Source organism: Lonchura striata, chromosome 2 (assembly GCF_050655825.1).
Source record: "Lonchura striata isolate lonStrDom1 chromosome 2, ASM5065582v1, whole genome shotgun sequence".
In the NCBI taxonomy this organism is placed as follows: Eukaryota; Metazoa; Chordata; class Aves; order Passeriformes; family Estrildidae; genus Lonchura; species Lonchura striata.
Genome location: NC_140704.1, coordinates 21,743,573 through 21,770,163, shown reverse-complemented (window position 1 = coordinate 21,770,163; position 26,591 = coordinate 21,743,573). Strand labels below are relative to the sequence as shown.

Below are 26,591 nucleotides of genomic sequence, written 5' to 3'. Positions count from 1 at the left end.
GGCAGGGGAAGGGAGGCGGGGAAGGAGAGCAGGGGAAGGCAGGCGGCTGTGGGGACCGAGCTGCGCGGGCTCGGCTCGGGCGGAGCAGTAGGAGTGGCGGCGTTCTTCCCCCCTCGCCACCGCCCGGACCGTGCCTGAGTGGCGGAGACCTTTGCACCCGGCGGCGCCGCTGATAATCGGGTATGTACGCAATTCTGGGCTGCGGTCCCCTTCTGAGTTAGAGATACCTGAAAAATAAACAATATCCCCACCTGCCGTTGCAGTTGTTAGCACCTGAGAGGACAGAGCTGGTTTGTGCTACTTAATCCTTTCTAACTTGAAGCGTAGTGAAAATAACAAAACATTCTTGTGAAGCCAGTGAAAAATTTAGATCAATGGTTCTAACAAAGTTATTTCTGCACTTAAGCGCAGCGATGCATTTTGACAGACACTCCTCTATTTGAGGATTTTATTTTCTGAAGTATTTTTATTATCTTCTCCTGTCCTGGCTAGTTGCAGATATTGTGAATGCATTCCTAAATTGCTGGAATTCGAGGAATTAGCATTTGCTGGTAGCATTATGAGTAGCTAGTCCCTGCCTGTTACAGAGGAGTGCCAGGGCACACAGTCATCACTAGCAGGCGGTGGGCTCAGCCGGGAGACCTTTCTGGCTTCTCTCAGAGGAGATGGGAGCAAGAGAAGGGCTGGGTCAGTTAATCTGCAGTGCTTCAGTTTATGGGCTACAGGCTGGCAGTTTATCTTGGTAAGGATTATTTGCTTGTTTGTAGACACTTTGTTGCAGTTAAAGTCAATATGTGGTAAACGTTTAATGGGGTTTGCAAGAACATGTAAATGTAATTAATTTAAGAAGAATTTTTAAGATTTATTGTCTTTAGAAAACTTACTTGCAAAATATGGCTCAAATAATCTCAAAAATTACTGAGATGCTTCTATATAAGTAGAAAAGTAATATTGCTGGTTCTACATAACTTAGTAATGAAAATTGAAAATATTTATCCCTTGACTTTTTTTCTGCAAATTTTGAGCGTAGACTTACAATATGTTTTTCTGTTCCTTAACAGGTTTTTCTACTCTGGAGATAAAGCCATGGCTGAAATGAGTGATATCAATGTACAAAAACTAACCATTGCTCAGCAAGCAATAGCCTCTTGTTGTGGAGCTATAATTACATCATTATTTGGTAAGGCATACTATGAAGCTGGCCACAGAGAGAATCTTACAAAGTGATTACTCTTCAGTTTGACTCAGCATGAGGTCTCCTTATGTATGTTTCCACGAACATGTGGAATCGAGCCCTCAGCCGATATAATCAGAGGAAGATGGCCCAGCTGCCCAGCCACTACAGCGTTCAACATGTCTCAGCCTGTGACAGTTGTAAGGGCTGCAGTGGAAGCAGTGAAATGTTCACTAAACCTTCACTTTTCAAGAACCCAAATGTTTTACATATTGGCTACATGCAACAAGAAAAGAAAAGTACAAAATGAATTTAACTTTTGTTTTCTTGAAAGTTGTATTATGGTCAGTTTATTGAAAAAGAACAAACACATGAAGAATGTTGTGCTGTTTTATATGCCAGAGGCCAAAATTTGATTTTGTTTGCCTTACGGTATGCTATTTATAAAAGCAATAACTGACAACATGACACAGTGGTTTTTGAATGAGCTTTGTGTATCTCTAATATTTCATGCCTATGCAGCTGTTGGTAAATTAGAAAAGATAGATCTGATATCTTGCAAACCATATAGGGTGTGTAGTTGTCCTTTGTCTCTGATAGCATTGTCTCTGTCTGCTAACATCCCTTTTCTCTCTGCTTGATAACACTGTAAAATCTGTTAGGTGGGGTTCTCTCCCTACTCCCCGCCCCGCCACCCCGAAACAAAAAAAAGGTTGTAAAAGTTCATGATAAAGCCTCTGTAGACTTCTACATTTTCAGGGCATACTGAGTGTTTCTAAATGACTTCTGTTTTATTTTAGTAACTCCTCTTGATGTTATCAAAATTCGACTGCAAGCCCAAAGGAATCCATTCCATAAAGGTAAACAAACAAATACGTAGTGTAATGGGGGACACAGTTTGCTTTTTGCTCTTGTATTTAGCTGATAGTTGTTATAATGCTGTGCTGAGGTGCAGAATGTTTGATTTTGTGTCTCTAATATAACTGGGGGTGGGGGCAGGGGAAATCAACAGGCTAATATGTACTAAACAGACACAGTGGGAAAAAATCCCATACATCTATACCATTTTTAACAGGCTTTTTTTTTTTTCTGTCTTAATATTTTTTATTATGGCAGAATGTACAACTAATACTAAGTTGAGTCAAACAATAAAAAGCTGTTACTAAATGAATAAATATTTCATCAGAGGGCTTAAGTGGTCAGGATGTTATATCAAAGTTCATCTCCTCCAGAATCCAGAGATTTTTGAAATGGACAAGTCTTAACAAGTCCCTTGTCTCTTGGGTTCTAAATAGATGAAGATATTGTGCTCTCAGAGATGTGCTAATGGTTCCTACTATTTACTTGTACTTAGTAAATAAGATTTAAAAGGAAAGAAGATGATTGGTTTTTCATGTTGAATGTGGAGGTATTTGCAGTCACACTTGCAAATTAAATTAGGAAAAATACTTGTGCCTTCTATCCTGGTTTTGAGTAAGTTCTAAAGCCTTCAGCAATCTGCAAATGTGAAGCTTAAAGTATGTTTTTGTAATGGCAATAATATTTTATCAAACAGGTTGAAAGCACATAATGTAGGAGAAATGAAAAACAAATGGAGGGGATGATCTAGTATAAATACAGACCAAGATAAGATATAATAATAACAATAACAAGATACAATACCTCCACTTGAATTGGATGCTGAGGCTACTTAATAAAAGATTTAAAAGTCTGAAAGATGTTCACAGTTACATACAGTAGTGATATATAGGTCTTCTGTTACTTTTACCTTTCAGCAGATGGTAATATAACCTGAATATGTCTCTTGGAGCCTTGTGAAGGCAGTTCCATTTACTTGGGCAGTCTGAGTGGTACATTTGTACCCTCTTTCCTTTGACCTAATCTGTCATTACTGACTTACCAAATTATTTTGCCCCTCTGTAACTAACCAGAAATAAATCTGTGTTGCCATTATATCCAATTTGAAATTGCTGTTGCCTAAAAACAATCTTATAAGCATTAACTATATTCTTATACACCATTTTATTAGGAAAGTGTTTTGTATACTCCAATGGCCTTATGGATCATGTATATGTTTGTGGAAGTGAGGACAGCAAAGCCTGGTATAAAAAACCTGGACATTTTAAAGGGACATGGGTAAGAACATTTTGCATGTATATAAAACTGCATTTTTAAGTAGCATACTCTAAAGTTTTCAGGTTTTTTTGGGTTGTACTGGAATCTGTTATCATTTGAGAAGGTCTTCATGTGGTTACACTGCTGATTGATGAGATTGGTTACACTGCTGTTTGATCATACCTTCTACTGTCTGCAAAAATATACATATTCCTTCCTAAAGATGAACAAGGAGGCAGTTGCACAGCTCTCCTCAAAGGTTTCTGGCTTTATTATTTGATTTTCCCCACTTCGGCTGTACTGGCAGTAGTTCCTAATTGTTATGAACGAGCACAATAGGCTTTCTTTCATGATTGCAGGTAATAATTTTCTCTTTCCTGCTTACAGCCCTTGTGCCCACACATCTCCCAGTGTGCTCCTCAGCTGAACTAATGGTGCAGGTGGTGTTTAAAGTTAAATCCATGTGTCAAGTTCTCTATCCAGAGAAGTATCTATCCTGTCAAATATCTAGACTTGTAGGGCTAGCATTTTCCTAAACACTTGAAACAGACTTGCTGGCAGATACTGTCATGCTGGTTCATTAGACAATTTTTTTTGACTCTGCCATGAATTAAAATCTTGAGATTAATGCATAAGGTGTCTTCAGCAGTTTAAGAGGTTTTTGGTTTTTTTTTTAATTAAGAACTTTACAAGTGTGATTTTTTTCAGTTGCATTTTCTATATAATTTTAGAAAGTTTCTTAGTTTTCTATTTGACATGAATTTATGCCTGGTTTTGCCAGAACAAGTTGATTCTCAAAGAAGAATGACTATCATATAACTTCATCTTCTTTTTTTAAAAAAAATTAGTCTTATCTATTACCTTCCTGTTTTGTAAACTTGTTGAAACTGGGTTATAAAGATACTAACCAGCTAGTATAAATGTGTATTTTTTGTTAAACCATGTTTGGACCTCTAGGGATGCTTGGCTTCCTTTCAAAGCTAGTCAGGTTTGTTGTAATGAACCATTTCTTTGTTTTTTCCATTCAACTTTTTACCTCACAGGATTATTTCATCAAGGCTGTCTCCTCTAAAGCTATTTGCTTTTTCCTTCCTCTAAGTCCTTTCTGTGATCTGCCAGACTCTCTATCTTTTGAGACTCTGTAATAATGTCTGGTCTTAGGTGTATTCTAATCCATTGCATCCCAACCTCTTTCCCCAGATGTTTTAAGAAAATTAGTATCCTGACATTACAAAGTTTCTGTCTTTGCTTGTGATTTCAGATGAATGATCTTCAAGGTTTAGTGTTGTTCTGCTGTCAGTCTCCTGAGATTATACAGGACAGCTGTAATAATAATAATTGAAAGCTTGTATACACACTGCATGTATGGGGTCATGTTGTCAGAAAAAGTATTGAAGAATCTTGGAGAATCAGTTGCTATTTCATGCCTAGAAACTCTGATACATATTGAAAAGAATATTGTAGTGGATTTTTTGGGAAGTTTTCACAAATTGCTGCAATGCTATATTAGTACTGAAAATAGTTATTCACAGGGCTATCAGTCACCGATGAGCACTTAGTACTTTGCCTTTATAAAGATGGAAGGAAATTCTTAATTTCAGTCACATAAATTATTTTGTTCCACTCAGTGGAACTGTTTGCATGATTAAGTGTGATAGCTTGTGTAAGCAGTTATAAAATTGGGATCTTACAATGATAAGCCATTTTAGAAACATACTTTTAAAGACATTAGTTGTGTGTTTTGCCAACTAAAATGTATTACTAACTACAGAAGTTTGTAGCTAAATATTGCTCTTTGCTGGGTTATATTTTAGGATGCATTTATGAAAATTATTCGAATAGAGGGAATTAAGTCACTGTGGAGTGGGCTTCCCCCAACACTGTAAGTTGAATGGGTTTTTGTAGTAACATGCTGTAAGTTATTGTTAAAAATTACTTAATTATTTTTGACAAAATATTATGCTTATTTCTAAGTGATTTTAAGAATTTGGTCAATTCTGAAGTTTCAGACTAATCAGTTTGATCAGAAATGTCTATGGACAGTATAATTTTTGTCTGGTTTTAGAATTTCCTGATACATTCTCTGTAGTTAAGCAGGATCAGTAGAATTTTCATACTTTGTTTTTTTTCCTACTATAACCATTCCTTTGATAGTGTCGTCGAATCTCAGGATGGGACCTGGTCACTTGAGAGGGTCAGTCTTCGACACATTCTTGTTTTATCTTGTTACTTAATGTCTTGCTATCAGCAGCACAGCTATTTCCAGATACTCTGGTGTTCCACCTCATTACCCTTTCTTAATTTTTGTAATCATCTTCTTTATTTCAGAGAACTTTGGGGTTTTATTCTGTCTGGATAAACAGATCATTAATTTTCTCTCTACAAGAGCAATTTACACATTTAAACACTGCAATCAGATCTCCTCCCGGTCTTCTCTTTAGGCTTAACAGCCTCAAAGTGTTTTATCTTTTTATTCATATTAACCCAGTACAGATAGAAAATAAGACCTCTATAATAAATCAAGTTTTCAAATCTAAGATGTGTATTAAACTTGTATCTTGTAAGGCACAAAGTGAGAAGTACTCAGTGAGAAGCAGATTTTGATTTGCAGACAGTGCTCATTGTATAGGCACAAAAAAAGCAAAGTGTGGTGGAGTTCAGTCTTGTTTACCCTCCAGTATGTGGCAATTTCAAAATATAAACCCTAGGACCTGACTGAAGTGTTCCAGTTAATACAGTTTTTTACAAAGCATGTGTTCTGTTCTCCAGCAGAGAACTAACTTCTTTACTGGAGAAAGTCACACAAATAGAAGATATAAACTAAGCCATGTTGTTTTCCAAGCATGATGGTCCTTGGTGATTTTTGATAATGGTGGTACATGCTGTAGTGGCACAGACATAACACAGAAGTGTAATTGCCAGATTATAGTAAGATGTGGTGCTTTTCCCCTACACTGAATGATTATTGAATCTATCTGTTCCTACTACAGTCTGTACTATACTGGTATGGAAAAAGCATATATTTGTGCATACTACATTGGCTACTACATTGTCTCTTAAGTAGTATCATGGCTTTTGATCAAGAGCATAATATCCAATTGTTACATAAATAAAAATTAAGGTTAATAGTACTTGTGTAATATTTTGTTTGAATTCTTCATTTTCAGATCTTTCACTTCCCATTCTTTATTAGAATAAATTTTGACTGAGATAATCTACCATCATTTTACTTACGGTTTTCCCTAATGAAATTAAAACCTGGAAAATGTGTGGGTTTGAAATTCTGAACTAGAAGCAGTGAATCAAAGCTATGGGATTAATGTTGGCTTTTTTATTAATCCATTATACACAGCTGAAAATTTAACTTTTTAAAAAATGTAAGTAAAATATCAATACAAGACAGTTGATTTTATTTTCCTTCTTTCCTGGTATTAATGTAAATTTCCTCTCTTATATTTTAGAATAATGGCAGTTCCTACCACAGCAGTCTATTTTACCTGCTATGATCAGCTGTGTGAAGTTTTGAAAAATAGACCAGGAAAGCATGATGAGCACATTCCAGTTATTGCAGGTTCCTTAAGCAGATGTAAGTTGTCCTCTGTTTAAAGAGAAAACTGGAACATAATACTTCTAATGTTGTTTCCTTGGGTTTGTTTTCTTGACTTTTATTTAAAGTAAATATGCTGTGGGTTTAAATGTAGGCTAGGAAGAAATACTGTCATTACCCAGTATTTCTTGGGCAGCAGAACCCTCTAACCTGGAATAATGAGATCTGGTTTTGCTGAAACACTTTCACAACAACTGGTTCCAAATTTTATATTTCTAGATTTCTACCAAGGACAGTTTAATTTAAATCTGTTCTGCCATCAATCTAATAATAAACATTATCATTTGGTTTAATGGAAGGCACATGTAATTATAATAAAGATGAAAATTGGACTTGTACTGGTTTTACTGCTGTATGATGTGGATGGAATTTATATACTTTCTTACTTTTGTTTTTCCTTTTCTCCCTCTGTTTTTGTAGAATTTACTCAGCTAATTTATTTTAAGGATTTCTTGGGAGGGTCTGATGATGCAGTTGCATGTTCTACCTGTGACGACCATGGGGGCACTGACAGACTAATGGAAAAATAATTGCTATTTTGTGGTACACTGTTCTTATCAAGGCTGTTCCATATTTTAAATTCATGTGTGAAACCATATTCTGGCAACAGAAGAAAAATTCTTGGATCTAGTAAAAATTTTAATGTCTGTTAGATGTGTGATGATAGCTTGTTGCTGAATGATGACTCACTGACCATTGTGCAAGATGCAAGAGTTACGTTATCAGATAATTGTTCTTGATAGTTTGAAATAAGAGTGGCAAAGATGCTTAGAAATCAATAAAAGCTTAAATCTGTAACCACAATTCTGTCCTTAACACAAAAAGAAGCCTTAAACATCAAGATCGCTTTCTTCAAGTTACAGTTTAAAATGGCAACTAATGAAAATAATTGAGTGTAGGTACTTGAAATTTTCAGCCTATTTATATGTTAAATCTGAAAAATGAGGATTCTCAACATGCTAGCATTGAAAAACAAACAAAAAAAAACCCTAAACTGGAAATGTAGGTACTGTGAATAGGCACATTTTTCTTAGTTGGAAAGGAAACTTATTTTGGGAATTAGTTCAAGGAAAGTTTGAAAAAAATCAAATACATAAAGTAAGGTGAGACATGACTGTTCAGGAAATTGTGCTATTAAATATTGATTTTTCTAATAAAGCCATGTTTCCTTTGCAGTCAGTACTGCCACTGTGGTGAGTCCTCTGGAGCTGATCAGAACTCAACTGCAGTATCGCAGGTCGTCCTACAAGCAGCTGTACCGGGGTATCAGCACCAAAGTGGCTGCAGATGGGTGGTTCTCCCTGTGGCAGGGCTGGACTTCTACTATTCTCAGAGATGTTCCTTTCTCAGGTAAGGTTTATTCTCCATGCAGGTTTTTATGTTTTATATTATTTTTCTGTGTTTTTAGGTGGTTTTAATAGTTGGCTTTAGGAATGACTGAGATTTACTTTTTCTCTTTTGAGTGTTTTTATTTATAAATTCTCTGAAGATGTGATTTTTTTTTCCCACCCCCCATTTTGTTTGTGGACACCAGATAGGATTCATTGTTACATTCCCTTTCTCTGTACTTAGACTCTTTCTTCTCATCTTTAGCTTACACAATGACTGCTTTTTAAAGAGTTTCAGCTGGAAATTTTCTCTGTGATAGAAATAGTAGCTGTTTTCTGATAACCATGCTGTGTCTAAGTGTTCTGTTACATAATTTGGAAACATGTACAGAGAGTGACACAATAGTGTCTTCAAGATTTTTTTTTTAAGTCAAGATGAATTTGTTTGTATAACCGCTCCAAAAAACTCTTTAGCAAGACTCGAAAGCTGAAAGCCTAGAAGAAGAGTCTGATTCAAAGCATAACTAGTCCTAGGCTATTCCTTAAGGTAACTGGGACAGATGCTACAGGGGAGACTGCTAAAGCACCAGCAAGCCCCTGTCCTTTTACGGTCTGTTTTTGTCAGAGTGATTTTGGATCATCAGACATCAGTTGTCATTGAAGCAGTTTCTGTCACTGGGGTAGTACCTGGGATCTTTAAACACTTTATGTTGGCCCAGAAAAATTCTTCAAGCCTATTTTTGGAAAGATTGTTATTCAAACCTGATTTTGAAGTCAGAGAACCTTTGAAGTATTTGACCTGCTATCTCTGTTGTCTTACTTCACTCTTAAGATGATCTGATATCTAATTTAATTTATGTTTTCAAACAATCTGGTGGGCTGGTCATTGGTTTAGGCTGTTACAGGATATGTGTACCCAAAGTAAATTTTAAATTGGCCATGGACCAAACTGAGACATCAATGGGGTGTAATGAGGGTTTTTACTTTAAAATTGCAGTTGGTAGTTAAGTGAGTAAACTGAACCCAAGTTATTTCAGCTGTCTTCTTTCCAGAATTTATAATTATCTCTTTTTCACTTAGCTACTGCTTGAAAATTTAGATTGGAATATATTTCCCGCTTAAAGATCCAGTTCCTTGATGGGACTTAATTTAGTCTTCTGTGATAGGGAAGGCTTATGAACCTATGAAAACATGGTTTCACTAAGGCTAAAGACAACTGCCAGAATTAATCTGAATCTTTTTTCTGAAGTGTTTCCTGTTCAATATTTATTCTCAATTTATTTTCTTCTCTGCCAAATTCATTTATCTTGTAAGCTGTTCTCTAAGTTTGTAAGGGAACTCTCAAATTATTTATCTGGTTCCTGCTGTCTGACTTCAAGTAGAAACTATCATTCTTTTATTGATTTTCGTCTGTAGCAGTGTGGTGGAGCAGGTGAGCTTCCTTCCTCCTGCTGCTTTTAACAGAGTGGGAAAATCAGAAGGAGTGCACAAGGAAGAGGGCATTAAGGTGATGTGCATTCTTCTCAGCCCTGTTCAGATTCTTGTGTCCATGCCTGCTGTTCCTCCACTGCTCCGAGCCAGGCTTGTTGATTTTTAGTCAGTTTCCACACTGCTCTGGCATGCCCTGGACAGGCAGTGGCCACTCACTAACCTGTGCCCAGTGCTTTGTGGGCATGATGGTAGAGGCACAAGTTAACCTATAAGGCAGTAGCTGCATGTTGAGAACTACTCAACCAATAGTGAGCAGGCAAGTAGAAGCATGAGTAAAGGAAAATGTATTTTAAAAAAACCCAAATACCTTTACATTCTGCTTATGTAAAGCTAAGGTTGTTTAATACTGTTTAATGCCTTTTCCAACAGTATATCCTGATAATTTATTCCTCATAACTGCTCTCTATCTGCTATGATGTGTTCCCTTTATGCCTTCAATCTGAGCTCTTCAGTTTGAATGATGCCCCAACAGCAGCTGAATCTCTGGGGTTCTCAGTTTGCACCTTTGCTGCAGGGAGTTCAAGTCACTATCTCAAGAGTAAAAATCAGTGTAACACAGAGTAGAGAAAGCAGGTCCTGTTGAAAACAGTCAAACAGCACAGCATGACCCAAGAAGCACAGGATTATTAGAATTCCACTCTGTTCCTAGCCCAAGTGTTCATTACGTGTTTCAAGCATGTTCCTTGGGATGCTAGCTAGGCTGAACAAAACTTAAGTTATGAATGCTTATAAACACAAAAACTGGTTTAATAATAATATTTGAGTCCTTCTTTTAGCAGTGTCACAGGCAATATAAATGTTAATGGTGTTCAGGGAGATGTGTCCTGTCGGTGCTTAAGAAAATGCTGGATTTAGATAATTTATATTAAATTAGGGTTTTGTACATTTCAATAGTAAGTTCTCCTCAAATCCTCAGAATGCCTTCTGAGATACTGCCTACTTTTACTTTTGCAAAATGTTGGAGGCCAGGAATGTAAGCTGGTAGTCTTGATGGCAAGAAGATGCTTTGAAATTTTTCTGCTGGCACAACCTCCAGAACTCGGTGCTGAATGAGGCATTGTTACCTTTCAGGATATGGAGCAGTATTTAGTATTTGAAGTATTTAGTTGACCAACTGCCATGAGGCATTAATCTCTAATTCAGCCCAGTAGTGTATTGTTTGAAGTTTTAGTTAGCAGAAAAAGTGCAGTTTAGCTCAGCAGATAGTCACAGAAACAGATGTTATTCCTAAAGGTTGTTTGACAGTCCCCACAGAGGCATTTCCCTATTAGTACAGGGAGCAAAATCATATTTTTTTGTTCTCTCGGAATTAAATTTTATACAGTGCCTCAAAAAAGTATGAGGCAGTCCGGAGCAATTTTCATTTTGTATAGAATTTCGTTTTTATAGAATTCCTGAGATGTATGAAACACAGAATATGCCTGAAAATATAGCGAATAATTAGAAGCCTACATTTTGATTTATTTTAAATTGAGTGAGTTTTATATTGCTGGGTTTCGATTGTATGAAGGTAGGGGTTGCCTAAGAGAAAGACAAAATGACTAGGCTAATTTGTATCCTGAAGAAATTTGGTATATGGAGAACATGGGGAACACAGCCATCTGTCCATAGGTTATCACATAGAACACTTATTATGCTTTCAGCTCTTGTTTCTGTTTGCATTTTTTGCCACAGTAGAATTCTTATATCTGGACTTGATGTAAGAATTTTTGTACTTGTTATACAACCGTGTTGTAATGCAAGTTTATTTTTTTGTAATCATAGCATTGTATTGGTATAATTATGAACGTTTCAAGAAGATGATTTGCAAGAAAGCTGGTGCAAATGAACCTACATTTTTTGTTTCTTTTACTTCAGGAGCAGCAGCTGGCTCTGTAAGTATATAATTTCATTTTTAGTACTATTCTTTATTATTAGCACTAATAAACTATTTTTAAAAAGTATGATTTTAGATTTTTCTCTCAGAAATGTATATTTTGGGGTACTTGTACTTCAAACACCTATGTGGCATTCAACCTGATTAAATAAATCTGAATAAATTGCAATGTTCTGACACACAAGACTTAAAAATATCATGTGCTTGGAATATCAAATCTAGTTTTAAATTGTATGTGCACTTTAATTTAAAAATTTAGGCTTAAATTTTAATTTTTTGTGCAGTAACATTAAAACTGATTTCCTGATAGATTGCAGCTGTTGTAACTCAGCCATTTGATGTAGTGAAAACACATAGGCAGACTCAACTTTGGGAGAATGAGACCTTAAAACGTAAGTTGCTGGTAAGACTAAAAAAAACAAATTGTGTTTCAAAAAATAAAACCTAGTATTTGGGTATGGCTTGTGGTAGGAATTTTAAATAATTGCCACTTCTAAAGTATATGTAAAGATATTATCACTCAGGCATTTTTTCTTCCCCAAATTGTAGTATCTAGATAAGATAAAATGTAGGAGAATAGGAGAATACCATATTTTATTAATGGCATGGAAGAGGGAAAATGTATGAGTTCAGAACAATATAGCTTAATAAGATGGTATAGATTTGAAACAAAGGACTCCAAAGTTATTACATTTAGGCAGACTAATTTCAAATTTGAGATGTCCCTGCTTATTGCAGGGATGTTGGACTAGATACCTTATAAAGGTTCTTTGGTTCTTTTGAACCCAAACTATTCTATGATTGAAGCAAGTTATATTTAAATAGGCAAAAAAGTGACTTCATAACAAACATTCAGGTGAACGGTGATCAATTGAAGAAGTCTTCAGAACAACACTCCTACCATAGCAATTTTCTTATGGTAAGTATTAGACTAGAAAGTATTGTGCTTAGGTTGTGTATTTTTCACCTTCTTTTCATGTGATTTAAAAAAATTATTTTGGAGGACATGTTAATGAATGTTCCAACATCTTTAAAGGATGAAAGAGGAAGTTTCTGTTTTGCTTTTGTCAGTAGAGCACTGCTCTGTTTTATCCAAATTGAAGTGGTTTATAATACCTTTTTTTCTATTGCTTGGAATGTGGACCAGTGAAGAACTTACATTAACCTAAATAAATATTATTAAATATTATATAATGGCTTTAAGATTACAGACCATTAAAAAGGCTGAGTATCCAAATAGTTTAGAAAATAAAAAGAAAATAAAATAGTTTAGAAAATCTAAATGCTTAGAAAATAAGTCCTCACTTTTTGGCATGAGGTTTCATTCTCTCAGGTAAATTTTTATTTCCTGGAGTAATTATTGAAAAAAATTATTATCATTTGATTGCAGAACAAGTATTGAAAAAGTTTTAAATATAAATAGTTACTGGTTTTAATTATTTTCCTATGCTGATAAATATAAGAATTCCTTCCTTACACCGCTTTGAAACATGTATCTGCCATACATTTATTAGGTTAATATTAACCAGATTAATTTATATTTTTAAAATTCCATTATGGTAATCTTTAATTTCTGCCAGTTTAATTTTGCCCAAATCCAGTTACTATTAGACTTGGGCACTGACTATGCATCTGTATTTTGTCTCTCTTTGACTGCAAAACTATTTTTTGGCTTCCCAGGGCTGTGGGATATTCCTAATGAATGTATTCTATGAAACTGCTTTGGCTTTTTTCATCTGTATCAGCAATCCAGTAAAGACTGTAGAAGTTGTTAATTTATCTTACTCTAGGTTTTACTACAGTTTTTTTCCATGTCTTGCTGTTTCAATTTGTCTATTTGCATACTGTATTAATTTAACATATTGTATAAATAAGATGGATAAATTTAACAACAAAAGGAGTTAAGTCTAACAATTACATCTGTGACTGTCTCCGATTTCTAAAAATATCATTCTGTGGCATTGCATGGATTGCCTAATTCACTGTTGTCTTGTACTATATTGAGTTCCACAGAGGGACAGTAAATCAACCTGGGCAGTTATGAGGAAAATTGCTACTGGAAATGGAATTACTGGATTATTTGCAGGTAATTTTTTTCCTATCTCTAAAAAAATTCAGACTAGAATGTTCTTAATTATAGATGTTAACATGCATAAATTATATATTTCCATTTCTGTGAAAACTGTCAGCTATGCAATAGTTTGCATATATAAAGCAACAGACATGCAGACATTGGCCTCTCCTGGGATCTTCTTGGTAGAGTACCATGGGATAAACTCCTGGAGGGAAGAGAGGCCCAAGAAAGCTGGTTAATATTCAAGAATCACCTCCTCCAGACTCAGGAACAATGTATCCCAGCAAAGAGAAAGTCAGGTGAAAACTCCAGGTTGTCTGTATGGAGGAAGGAGGAGCTCCTGGACAAACTCAGACACAAGAAGGAAGTCACAGAGAAATGGTTCAAGTAGACAGAGATTGGGTTAGGGAATGAACCTGGCCAGGGATGTCAAGGGCAACAAGAAAAGCTTCTATAGGTATGTTGGTGACCAGAGGAAGACAAGGGAAAACATTGGCCCTCTCCTGCATGACTCTGGCAGCCTGAGGCAGAAATGACAAGATACTAAGATTAAAATAATATTGAGATAAAATCCTATTGTAGTTCATGCTAAAATGACCATCAGCAAGAGACATATCCTGCAAATCCAGGATACTTACTGGCCTTCACCACGCTGCACTGGCTCATTCGGGGCCCTTGTGTGAATGGCTGCACAGGTGATTAGGCTTGCAAGACTTGTTAGCTGAAAGAGATTAAACTGCTTTCCTCACTGTACAGTGATGGCATACCTGGGTAACAGGATCTGCGTATTTCAGAACACTGTATGCTAACAGAATGCAAGACACCACAAAGTATCAATAATATTGATACTGTATTCAATTAATGGATTAAAACACACTTCAGTCTTGACACATGGGTAGCAGAGTTTAGAGATAGGCTTGATGAGCCAACCCTCCAGTTCAGTTGGCCACACACAGCTGGGATGACTGGGGTTAGTCTGCCTGGCTCCTTGCTGCTGTTCCAAAGCCACACAAGTTCTCTATGGGTCATGTGTCAGCTGTGCTGGCTCTCTGCAGATGTCTTTGCATTGCAAGGGGAAGTAGAGGCACTGGCTGTGTGTGGACAAGGGGATATTCAGCCTTATTTCCGTTCCTCTAAACTGAATCACTTGCTAACCTCCACTGGCAAGATCACAGTTGACTATAATGGGAAACATTTAACACTTAAATTCCATCATTTATTAATGCGACCAGGATTCTTCATCTTAGTAGAGGCCACCTCTGGTGTGCTGGAGCACAGGAGCCCTGCATGTCCAAGTGCTCCAGTTGCACAGAGTCAGAAGGGGCAGAGACACAATGAACTTGAGGTAGGCAGACCACACAAGACAGCAGAGGAGAGGGCATAAGCTTATTACTGTGGTAATACCTACAGCCAGTAAATTCAGTATTTTGAGGCATGTGAGCAGGTGGAATCCCAGCTCTAAACTGATATACTATGGTATCAATATATTGTGATCAACACAACGTACTGCAGCACTTGGGTCTGAAAACAAGTAATAGTGAATTGTGAGAACTTTGGGTTTATTTTGGGGTTGTGTGTGGTGGTGAAGTTTTTCTTCTAACTTGTGCATTTAAAGAAGAACTCTGCAGCCTTTTGATGTTTGGTTTTAAGGCAGTTTATTGCTAGTTATCTAAAAGATTGTCTTCATGGGCTGCAGCCCTTTGGTCAGTGGCTTAGGTAGAGGCATATTCTCTTGATACCCTAATTGTTTGGTGTCTTCTTTTTCTTTTCCCCCACTTAGGGCTGCTATCTTTTATATGATATATTATGTATTACATGTTTACAGTTATTCCCTAATACTTACTACCTATATTACTAAGTGCTTTTCTACTTTAAACTAATTTGTGAGTGCTAACATTACTAAGAATATGGAGGCAAGGAAGAAGAAGGAGGAAGAACAGGATCAGCCCACTTTTTTCTATCTTAGAATTTCTGACTCCTATGCACAAAATAACAACCCCCCTGTATAGGTGCTAAAACCCCCCTGTACAATACTAAAAAATTTCCCCTCTGTTTTGCTTTCTTTTACTATACTATCTAACCCTTTGTGACTGCTTGTTCCACCTTCAAAGTTGGTAATTTATTCCATGGCTCAAACTCAAAATCACAGCTGTTTCCAGCTGCTTGCCATGATCTAAAATGCTCCTGACCAAGGCCTGGAACCTCTAAAAATGTCTGAGAGACATTTTGAGTTCCCACAGTGAATAATTCCCTTTCTCTTCTGGGCAGGTATTACTCCACGGCTGTTTAAAGTTGCTCCTGCTTGTGCCATAATGATCAGCACCTACGAATATGGAAAGTCTTTCTTTTCTCATTTAAACGAAAAAAAGAATCAACATCCATAATTCTTCGTCCGGTTGTATGAAGGCAAAGTATATGATGGAAGTTGTGCTAAATTTAAATCTATGAAGATGCTTTTTAGAATTCCAAGTGAATTTCTACTGTTACATTTGGTAACTAAATAAAGCTTCATTTTTAACTTTCACAAAGGATTAATTCACTCTTTTTAATAAGAATAAGAAAATGCATATCACCCTTAAACTATCATTGAAGATTTTATGACTTCTCTTGCAGCTGGAGAGAAAAAAGAAAGGAAGGAAGAACAAAAGAAAAAAGAAAGGAGAAAAAGAAGAAAAATTGAGGCTGGACATAGCAATGAAGAATGACTTCCACTGTGTTAAATTTTAAGCATTCATGATTAAACATTTTATTTGGGTTTTAAAATTATGTTTAAAAACGTTCTGGGTTTCTAAGTGTAAGATGTATTTATTTCTCAGCACGGAGGTTGATACAGAGTGAATTCAATAAATACTTATTTATTCTTGCTGCTTGTTATGTGTTTCATTCTGTACGTTTGTTATTTGCAGCTCTGTATTTTGTATAAGTGCGTATTATAAAAGCTTCTCAGGTTTATTTTAAATGAAAAATTCTGTAAAACTAGAAAAATACTTATGTTCATTAGACACTGAGAGAGCATGGTACATACACTGATGGGGCAGCAGGTGCTTTTTGTTTAACGTAATACTCGAAGAAATGAAAGCACACCTATGCATTGAAGCCAAAGGCCTGTTCAGGTGCTCTGCAGGAACACACATGTTTCGGGGAGGTGCAAGTGGTCACTGTCACACTGCTCCAAGGCAGGGCCAGGCCATGCACACTTGCTGTGGGGTCACCTGCCTAGGAAGGCCCAGGTTGCTGGCGTAAGGAGAGGCGATTCCACGCCAGCCTGGCTCAGCCCTGCGCCCCTCTGAGGGAAAAGCGTGTTCAGGTTGCTGCCACAGGCACAGCCACGTCTGCCCCAGTGTGCTGCACTGCCGGCAGGAACAGCTGCAGCACTGCGCTCACCACGGTGAAAATTCCTCACACACTGGAAAATGCTCTACTTGGAAAGACATCAGGTACCACATTAGGCAAGAGTGCTGCCAGAGGAGGTGCTTAACACCGTTCTTTCACTGTGACTTTTGAATGTAAATTTACAAAATAAGGCCTAAGAGAACATAGTAGCAGCAGATATTGGATGACACCGAATGATAAAGAGCAAGAAAACCAGTCTCCCCCTTCTGCAAGAAAAGTATAAATTCAGTAACACTGTAATTTACAGAATGGTCTTACTTCATCCTCTGTGATTAAAACAAAGACAATAACTTGTAACTAGTGATGATACAAAATTTTTAATTTACATGCAACATTTATGGAACATCAAGGCAACAAAACATACAGTTTTGGTAGTTTAAAATTATTTTTTAAAAAATGGTTTATATTTAGAACTGAGAAAGATGCACATAACTGATTGCCCATGCACAAAATGACACCCAGAAACACGTGTCAGACTACATAAAAGACTTCAGCTAAACAACACATTTAGCTCTAAGAAAAGAGCCAATAGTGAACATGACTGAAGATCATGATTACTGCCCCCTCCAAAACACTGATGTGACACGAGAAGTGTTTAACAGCAAACAAGACAAATTAAATCACTGTATATTGATGCAGAATGTTAACTTGTGGAATCTGGATTCCCTCATTTTATTTGTAGTAAAAATGCAACTCTAATTTACAAATTTATATTTAATAATGTTACTCAAGAAACAGGTGCTTAATGTGATAACAAAAAAAAAGTTCCATGAAGTAATGGACATTCTGAAGGTGTATGAAAGGATTTAGTGGTCAGAGTTTATTACAGAGAAATTACCTGTGTGGGTACATAAGGGCTTGAAAGACCTGGTGCTTTTGTTAAACTGCTTTAAAATTCTGCATTAAAATAGCATCAGCGATTGTGCACCCTGCCATGGATGTAGTGTCCTTCAGCAGCATGCACTAGAGTTGAGGAGATGGATTATTATCCTCTAGCTAAATCCACCAGGGCCTTGAATTCTAGAAATGCATAGCCTCCTACTTAAAAAGACTAAATATTTCAGTTAAAGTAAGAATTAATCTTTCTTTCAAGCCCACCATATGATGCAGTTTAAAGTAGTAGTGCCAAGGTACCATCACAAGAGGCAAATCAACTAAACCTGTACAGTGTAGTAACATACTGTAAACACCTAGGAGTAAGCAATAATTAAAAATCTGTCTTGTATTGCAGCTACTCATGTAAACAATTTATGAAACTTCTTTGGCACAAAAAAGCATTTTCCCTAGCACTTATAAATACAACATACTTACATGCATTTCACTTTTGTTTAAAAAGTTACTAATCATACTGATAAGCATTACCTTGATTAGCAAAATTCATAGATAAAGGATCCATTGTATCTTACAAAGAATTAAGAATATAGTTTGCAATTCAAAAATTATTTTGCAAACTTTGAAACTGTAGGGTAATCTGGAAAGTTAGTTACATTTAAAAAAATGTCTCCCTTTTTTTTTTTCTCCTATTAGTACTTTAAATCAGCAGCAAATAATTTGAGAAAACTGACTTAAAAGAATTTCTGCTGTATTACCTAAGCAAGAAAAATACCTACTGCACTACTACAGGGATGAGAAAAGTATTTTAACACACAAATACAGTCATTACATTGTTTCCCCTTTTTCACTCTTCTTGGGATCTTGCCAATAAACAAGGAATCCAAACTTCGCAAGATGCTTACCCCCATCATCCATAGCCCCCATCTTTTCAGCAAGAAACTTTTTGTATAATGTTAGATTACCTGTAACCCAGGCCATTTAATAGCATTTAGTGAGTTTGCTCACCATTTACAAATCTCTATGTATGCTTGATTTATATGATCAATTTACATTCGTTATTCACATGCAATTTCAAGTGTTTGTGTTTCAGTGTGACTGGGACATCTCCTAAGTACCATGATATTAAGTGCAAAACCTAACACTGAGTCAACTTGAGAGAAGCTGTTGATAGGTTAAATATGCTATTTGAGGTTCTATACAACATACACAGATGAAAAGCTGGATTTTTAGGTATTTATTTGCCTACAAAGACTGGTGTTCAGGATTCCCTGTCTCTTCCACAGGAGTTGATAAATATTTAAAGCACTGCAGAGTACAGTGGCTAGAGCTGGTCCAGGCTAGTGCAAGGAGAAACAAAGCTGATGGTATTTAAGTATGGGTCTGATTTCCAACCGTTTCATTTTAAAAACTAGTCATGAACATCAGATTATACATTCTTTACCTGACCAAGAGATTTAAATAATTCCAGACTAAAATAGAATATCTGAAAAGTCCTCTGGGGGGAAGAAAAAGCAAATGAAAACTGACCAAATTTGTGAATTATAAAGGTATACATGACAAGAAAAAATAAAGCAGCTTATTTTTTTAACTCGGAACTAGTAGTCTTCACTGCATGTCATCTTATGGAACATAAACCTAATGCATACAACAGAAAGCTCTTCCTTCTTGTGTGCATCTCAAGATGGTGTTAAGCCTGGACTTGTCATCTCTGTTGTGGGACTTGCAAGGTATTCACTTGATTTCAGACTTGTGAGAGACTTGTAGCTTGCTACTGATGTAAGAGAGCCACAAAGACCAAGCAATGATGGAGTGTCTTCCTTTCCTGTGAAGAAAAATAAGAATCAAGCTACTAATTTTTGCAGCACAAGATTAGTTGACCATAAAAAAATGAGAGATCAGAAAAAGCTCTTTCATCTACACTGCTGTGAATTCCATGGTATACTTCAGCACAGGCATGTTCCATAAATGTGACCGGCAAGACAACTTACACCACACTTTCCCTATCCAGGTGGTACAGAGATCCCTACCCAGGCCGGGCTGAAATCAGTCTTGAATTAAATTAATTTTAATATTGTTTACAATTAAAAAAAACCACAATTTTTTTATCTTTGATATTTAAAAAAAAAAAAAAGAAAGTTTAATGGTTACATAACACTAAGGCTTTGTATTGGCAAATCTATTTAAAACTTTGAATTGATGAGATACAAAAAGGATTATTTTATAAGAATTTATATTCTATACCCAAAATACTACTATTTCACAATTCTTCCAACATTTCCCTGCTTTTTCAGAATTGTCCACAAGATGGAGCAGCTAAGCTTTAATAAGCATCCAGGGGTGCTTTTGAAAGGGGTGTATGTATATAGTACACTTATATAGACAGTTCATATCATGTTCCTCTCTCTATTTTACTGGAAACACTGCATCTCCAAATAAATGTTAAATGCAAGATGCAAGAAAGACATTGGTAGCTGCAAATCCAATGCATTTAATCATTCTTTTAAAACCAAAAAGAGGAAACATAAGGAGTTTGCTATAGCAGAAAGATGTCAGCAGATCCTCCTTGCAGTGAAGCCAACTGGTTCTGTGATGGAGAAGGAAGAGATGTACAAGGCATTCTAAGCTTAGCTTTAAATACAGAGGAGAAGGGTGGGTATTTTCATATATCCAAACTTATTTGAAACAGAGTCCTTAGGGAAACTGAAACACTTCATATAACAATGAAAAATATGCTTTTCAATGTGTATTTTCTTCACACTGAAAATTTGTCTCACAGGGACTGAAGTTCAGAGCTATGAAGAACAAAGTTAAAGGAAACCATTAGACTGGCTCTGTACCTTCATTTAACAAGTTAATTCCATCTTGCTTCCCATCCTGTGAGTGACCTGGATCCAGAGAGGATTGAGAAAGACTAACTTCTGCTGAAAGTTGGTCCAGACTTTGAAAACTTTTCCTGCAAAGCAAGCAATATTTGATAGCAACAAATATAAAGATCTAACTAGGTATCTTCAACTCTCCTTAAAAAGTTTTCTAAAAAAAACCCTACACAGTTAATCTTTCTTCTCTTAAACACTATTTTTATTTCTTTCCAAAGCCAGTTCTTTCTTAAAGCAATGATTTCTTTTCCTGCCCTTATTAAAAAAATTAATCCAAAGGAAGAAAATCTTTATGGAAAACAAGAGAAACTGATTTTAGTTACCAGTGATCTTTCACGCTACAAATTACTCCAATAGGATATGTTCCAAAGCTGAGGGAAATTTTCAGTTTCCCTGCTCTGCTAAAGGGGAATCAAAATAAATATGAAACTTACTCATCCCATTGTTGAATGTGCTTTCTATAGAGTAGAGTGTCCAAGGCAACAGCATTGACATCCAGAGCTCCTGGGGAAGGCCACTGATTGGTGAGGTGAGTAGTTAATTCTTGTCTTGATCTCAAGTCATTATTCTTTAGCACAGTTCTGTGAATACAAAATAAAGTCTATTAAATGCAATTCCTCAAGATAAAGGAAAACCAGGACATAGATGATCATAGAACCATCATGGTTGGAAAAGACCTTATTTGAAGCAACGTCCTGGACATCACCCAGCACTGCCACTGTAACTCCTAAACCACATCACTCAGTCCCAGACCCATATGTCTCAAACACTTCCAGGAATGGTGACTCCACCATCTCCCTGAGCAACCTATTCCAGCCTGACCACCTGAACAGTGAAAAAAATTTTTATAATATCTAATCTGAATCTTCCCTCTTAAGTCTCATTTTGAAGTAATTTCTTTGGGTCCTGTCACTGTAGCCACAGCAGAAGAGACTGACCCCCACTCACTACAAACTCTTCTCAGGAACCTGTAGAGTGATGAGGTCCCTGTTGAGCTTCCACTAGACTAAACACTCTCAGCTCCTCCAGATATTCCTCACAGGATGTGGTTTCTATACCCTTCACAAGCCTTGCTGCCCTTCTCTGTACAGATTCCAGCATTTCAATGTCCTTTTTGGAGTGAGGGGCTCAAAACTGAATGCAGTACTTGAGGTGCAGCTTCACCAGCGCTGAGTACAGGGCAATCAACACTATTCTTCACACAGGCCAAGATGCCATTGGCCACCTGGGCACACTGCTGGCTCATGTTTAGCCACCTGCCAACCAGCACCCCCAAGCCCCTTCTGCCAAACAGCCCTCACGCCTCTCCTTCCCCAGCCTGTAGCACTGCAGGGGTTGCTGTGACCTAAGGGCAGGACCTGGCACTTCACCTTCTTGAACCTCATGCAGTTGTCTTCAGCCCTCGATCAGATCTGTCCATATCTCTCTGCAGAGCTTTCCTACCCTCCAGCAGATCAACACTCCCACCCAACTTAGTGTCATCTGCAAATTTACTGAGGGTGATCTCAATTTCCACATCCAGATCATCCATAAATATGTTAAACAGGACTGACCCCAAACCCAAGACTAGGGGAGCACCACTAGTGACCATGTTCTATTTCAAATGACCAACAGACTAATTTTCACAAAGCATCTTAAACTGTTCATTTTTCCTAAGGGAAGCAACTTAGAAACATACGGAGACATATTAGGAACCAAAAAAAAAAAAAAAAGTGACATTTGAGTGCTTCTACAAAAGCAATAAAGGCAACTGCATTTTAAAAGTTCTTTCTGCCAGCATAATGGTACTTAACAGGCCAGCTATTTTGCAAGCCCACTATGGGAATGTGATGTGCTTCCCCTTGACACCAATTTTTTTCTGCAGTTTCAACACCCTTGCATCCCCCCTTAAAAATTTTTCTGGAATGAACTAAAAACCAGACATGTTAATTCCACTGTATGCTTTCAGGCAAAATATAACACATAGTTACTCTGTTTTCTATCACCTTACAATTTCTAGTAACTATGTCTATAACTGATATAAAGAAGTATAAACTGAATACCTTAAATGCTCAAATTAGTTTTGCCTCATATTCCCAATGAAGTAAATCAGTTCTCTAAAATTCTAGAAATGAAGAAGCTAATATGCCAGTGTTGGAAATCACCTGCCAAAAGTCATACTGAAATAAGAAAAGTACATAGTTTTTTGGGCTCCAAGACAAGACCAGCCTTTTTCCAATAGCACAAGGCAACCTTTGATCTGCCCTTATACTGCTGTAGAATAACTAGAAATAGTAGCAATAGCATTTTGTAATTGGATTTTTTAAGTCCTCCATTCCACAAAATACTAGACAATAGTAAAATGTTGCTCTACAAGGAGTTTGACTATCTCTGGCCTGAAGCAAAAAGCTAATTTACTCATATCCATACCAAATGTACTCAGAAGTTCAAAGCCAAATGCCATGTTGCTATCCAAAATGCCAAACTGCACAGCAAATTAAATAACTATTCATGGCACATTTACTTGAATTTCCAGTAACATTGTCAACAAGCCTATTTTTACAATACAGTTTTTATTCTGGTGATATTTGAGCTGTTTAGACAGTAACTTCTGTAAGGGCAAATAACAGTGCCCAAAGAGCCAAAATTTCCCACAAAACAAAGTAAGGCAGTAGTAAGCTCAGTAAGGAACTTTTAGCAGCTGAGTTTCACAGAGGAGACAGATTCAGAGTTTTATTGCACAAAAAAGGGATGAAGCACAGCTGTGATTAAAACTAGTTTCAAGAAACTTCTCTCAAGATGACTAATTCCCTCAGCATTCATACAGGTAAAGAATCAACTTTTCTACCCAGGGATCCACACCCTCACCCTCCTAAGAGGTCTACAGTAATAACCACTTTGCTAACCCAAAGCTCTCAATAATTTCAAATACCTTGCATGTCATTCACTTCCCCATGTAATTACCCTAATCCCCGGAGAACATCAAGCATTACACAGAGCTGTCACAGATTTGTTGATTTGAGCAAACTGAAACACTGAGATAGCAAGTTTTTGAGGTTTGCCAGGTACATTACATCACCTCCTTATTCAGAAGGACATCTTGAATGTTTTCACTGAAGTTTCAAAACCGGACATAGTTTATATGAGCAACTATGCCCACAGTGCCTAAATGCAAATTCACACATGTAACAGCTACACATAAATTGCCATTTGGACAACGCCTGTAAACTATCACAGACACACATCTACAGACAAGCTGCTAATAGTGGAATTTTTGCATTTGACATAGATTTCTATATTGAATATATCTAATATTTATATATTCTATATTCCACAAATCTTTACACCCTACTGTGTGAACAAAAAATTCTGAAGCAAACACTCTTCAAACTTTTCCAGGTATTTTAACATAAAATTTAAAGATAGTTTCAGTTAATCACTTCTTAAAACACTCCACCATGCTCAGAAAGAAAACCATGCATCAAGTAGGATGCAGAACTAAATATTCTCCTCTTAAAGCTTTTATTTTGAATCTTTAAAAATATGTAAAAAATAGATTTGAAATTATAAAATCAGTTCAAGCACACTATCAAATAGATAGTAGTACATAAAATAGTAAAAAGTAAAAAATAGTAGTATAGACAATAAAAGTTAGACAAAATATTCACACCTGATGCTATTAGTTACCACCTATTTTATCAGCTTTGTGGATAATTTAGCTCTTAGCTCTTTTGCAGACATTTTTCAAGTTTTCAAGTTTCCACTGCAGCAGAGAGTCATTATACAGGCATTGCCTGCAGACAGCAATTTCTTGAGATGCAGAAACTAGCACTGCTTTTGTTTAACCAAACTTCTTTGAAGAGTCAAAGTATTAAACTGCTCTGAAACACAGAACCATTTAGGCTGGAAAGGATCTTTAAGATCATTGAGTCCAGCCAAAAGCCCACCACTGCCAAGTCCACCACTAAACCATGTCCATAAGCACCATGTCAACAGCATACAGAATCACCATGAAGAAAGATGATCCTGCTACAAGTATTCATAAATAGGAAAAGAGCATTTACACAGAAAAAGTTTAAAAGTACAAAAACACGGTCAAGTTTTAAGGAAAAAACAAATACAAATTTCAAAGCTCAATGTGAAAAAAGCTGTGTGAGACTATTGCTGTCCTGCTCTTGTTCAGACAAGAAAAACATTTTCTAGAGGTTAAGAGCTCTCCAAGGACAACAACTTATTTTATCCAAGGCATATTGAATTTCTACAGTAGTGCTCTTGTTCCCTAGAATGCAACCACAGTAACCAGGCTGGCCAGCACTGCGCAGAGGTGCTGCAGGGTATCAGGCAGGACTTCATCCCACAGCAGGACTGTAACAAGTATGCAGTTCTGTATTTCAGTAAAGTTCAATAAAATATGCTTCTATTGGTTTTGCAGCTGTGAGGATTTAAGGATGATACAAGATAAGGTTTGTAGGCAGTATGTTATGCCATTTAATATAGGAATAAAAGCAAAGGCACACCAAAAAGAAAAGAAGGTAAGTAAGAGAGCAATAGGATTTACTAAAGGAGGAAGTTAAAAAACAAGGAAATACAATTAAACCTGAGTAAAAAAAAGCATATAAAAGCTGTTAATTCCTTTTCTTCAGTCTGGAAAAGAAGATTAAAAGAGTGGCTAAAAGCAGTAATCTCAGGGAGGCAGCTGGTACACGGAGAATACAGTGGATCTTAGTAAGAGATTGTATGGCTGTGTTTTGGATGAAAGACAGGCAGTGTGTGAGACAGGGCTGAACAGGGTATCCTGGGTTAACACAGTGGGACTGCACAGGGCAGAGGTTTTGTGCAGTGCAGGAAGATTATGTAAAAACTTATGATGAGAGCAAGGGGGTTAAACTCATTTATGGCACATTCTCTAATCTAGGCATGAAAAAAATTCTTGATTGCCCGAGAGCCTGTGAACTTCCCTTCTCTCATCCAGCTAAATGGTATCCTCAGTGTCTACAATTAGTTCCATCTTTTTACAATCATGTTGGCAAAAAAGTAGCAGTAGCTGTTCCATAATCTGCAGAAAGTTAACAGATGTACCCTTAGCAATCCTTACCCCAAACAACACTTCTGGTAAGATAACTTCATATAGGGTTTTAAATTCTGCAAACATTATAAAATAAAGAAATAGTGAAGAGATAGGCAGAGAAAGAACATTCAACAACAACCAAAATATCAGTCTACTACCAACATTAACCTCAAACTGAATCCAAAAAACAGCACTGTATCAGCTACTAGGAAGAAAATTAACCCTATCCCAGCTGAAACAGGGTATTTATTTTAAAATTACCAAATACCCTTTGTACTACTTCACAGCATAGATTTTTCTATAGTGCATAAATATATATATAAGGGAAGTATAATATACAAAGTCTGGCCATGTTGTCCTAGGATAACATTTAGGCCACTTGAATTGTGCGATTTTTTTTGTATCTGAAAAAAAAACCCCACACAAATTGAAAATACTACTGCAAGTAATAATTTTCTTGGCAAAACAATCAGCAAATGAGATGAGAACATCATAGTACTAAATTATATGATTAATCATAGTACTAAATTATATTATTAAAAACAAACAAATATTTGCCTTACATTTGTAATTTTTTTCTCTATACCAAGAACTATTATTAAAATTAGGCTCCTGTTCAAAACCAAAAAAAAAACCTGTTCAGTAAAAACATCCTGCTAAAGAATTCCTGTGTATTACAAAAGATTACTGATGAGACTAATCAATACTAACAAACTCTCAGTGTGAAAATAAGTGTCTGCAGACACATCTGCTCCCTCCAGGCCTGTAAGTTTACT

At 36.5% G+C, this 26,591-nt stretch overlaps 2 protein-coding genes across 12 annotated transcripts in view; one reads left to right on the top strand and one right to left on the bottom strand.

Annotated features, from left to right (window-relative positions):
• Window positions 1-9: 9 nt before the first annotated feature.
• Window positions 10-16,418, top strand: SLC25A40 (solute carrier family 25 member 40). Of its 10 annotated transcripts, none has more exons than XM_085566420.1 (12): window positions 10-180; window positions 1,062-1,180; window positions 1,975-2,034; window positions 3,204-3,310; window positions 5,104-5,171; window positions 6,751-6,875; window positions 8,073-8,246; window positions 11,573-11,589; window positions 11,902-11,983; window positions 13,597-13,677; window positions 15,934-16,157; window positions 16,279-16,418. In XM_085566420.1, the coding sequence occupies exons 2-11, from the start codon at window positions 1,087-1,089 to the stop codon at window positions 16,047-16,049; spliced, it is 924 nt and encodes a 307-aa protein (XP_085422546.1). In that variant the 5' UTR covers window positions 10-180; window positions 1,062-1,086; the 3' UTR covers window positions 16,050-16,157; window positions 16,279-16,418. The 10 variants fall into 10 exon arrangements, with proteins under 10 accessions (XP_085422546.1, XP_085422534.1, XP_085422576.1 ...); XM_085566445.1 differs by lacking the exon at window positions 16,279-16,418 and adding an exon at window positions 12,417-12,510 and having other exon boundaries at window positions 12-180; window positions 11,480-11,589; window positions 15,934-15,989; XM_085566458.1 differs by having other exon boundaries at window positions 160-180; window positions 11,480-11,589.
• Window positions 16,419-19,111: 2,693 nt separating this feature from the next.
• The window catches only part of RUNDC3B (RUN domain containing 3B), a 44,823-nt gene continuing 37,343 nt past the window's right edge, over window positions 19,112-26,591 (bottom strand). For both annotated transcript variants that reach the window (XM_085566395.1, XM_021551740.3), the window contains 3 exons: window positions 21,203-21,349; window positions 20,730-20,845; window positions 19,112-19,714 (listed from right to left, as the gene is read on the bottom strand). In XM_085566395.1, the coding sequence (XP_085422521.1) occupies window positions 19,569-19,714; window positions 20,730-20,845; window positions 21,203-21,349 (409 nt within the window). In that variant the 3' untranslated portion in view covers window positions 19,112-19,568. The remainder of the gene's footprint in view (window positions 19,715-20,729; window positions 20,846-21,202; window positions 21,350-26,591) is intronic.

Bases quoted from the DNA above. Each gene is read 5' to 3' on its own strand.
- SLC25A40 (XM_085566458.1), top strand. From the start codon at position 1,087: ATGGCTGAAATGAGTGATATCAATGTACAAAAACTAACCATTGCTCAG. The intron at 6,876-8,072 runs GTAAGTTGTCCT...TTTCCTTTGCAG, and splicing joins TGCAGGTTCCTTAAGCAGAT to TCAGTACTGCCACTGTGGTG. The intron at 11,984-13,596 runs GTAAGTTGCTGG...TACTATATTGAG, and splicing joins GGAGAATGAGACCTTAAAAC to TTCCACAGAGGGACAGTAAA.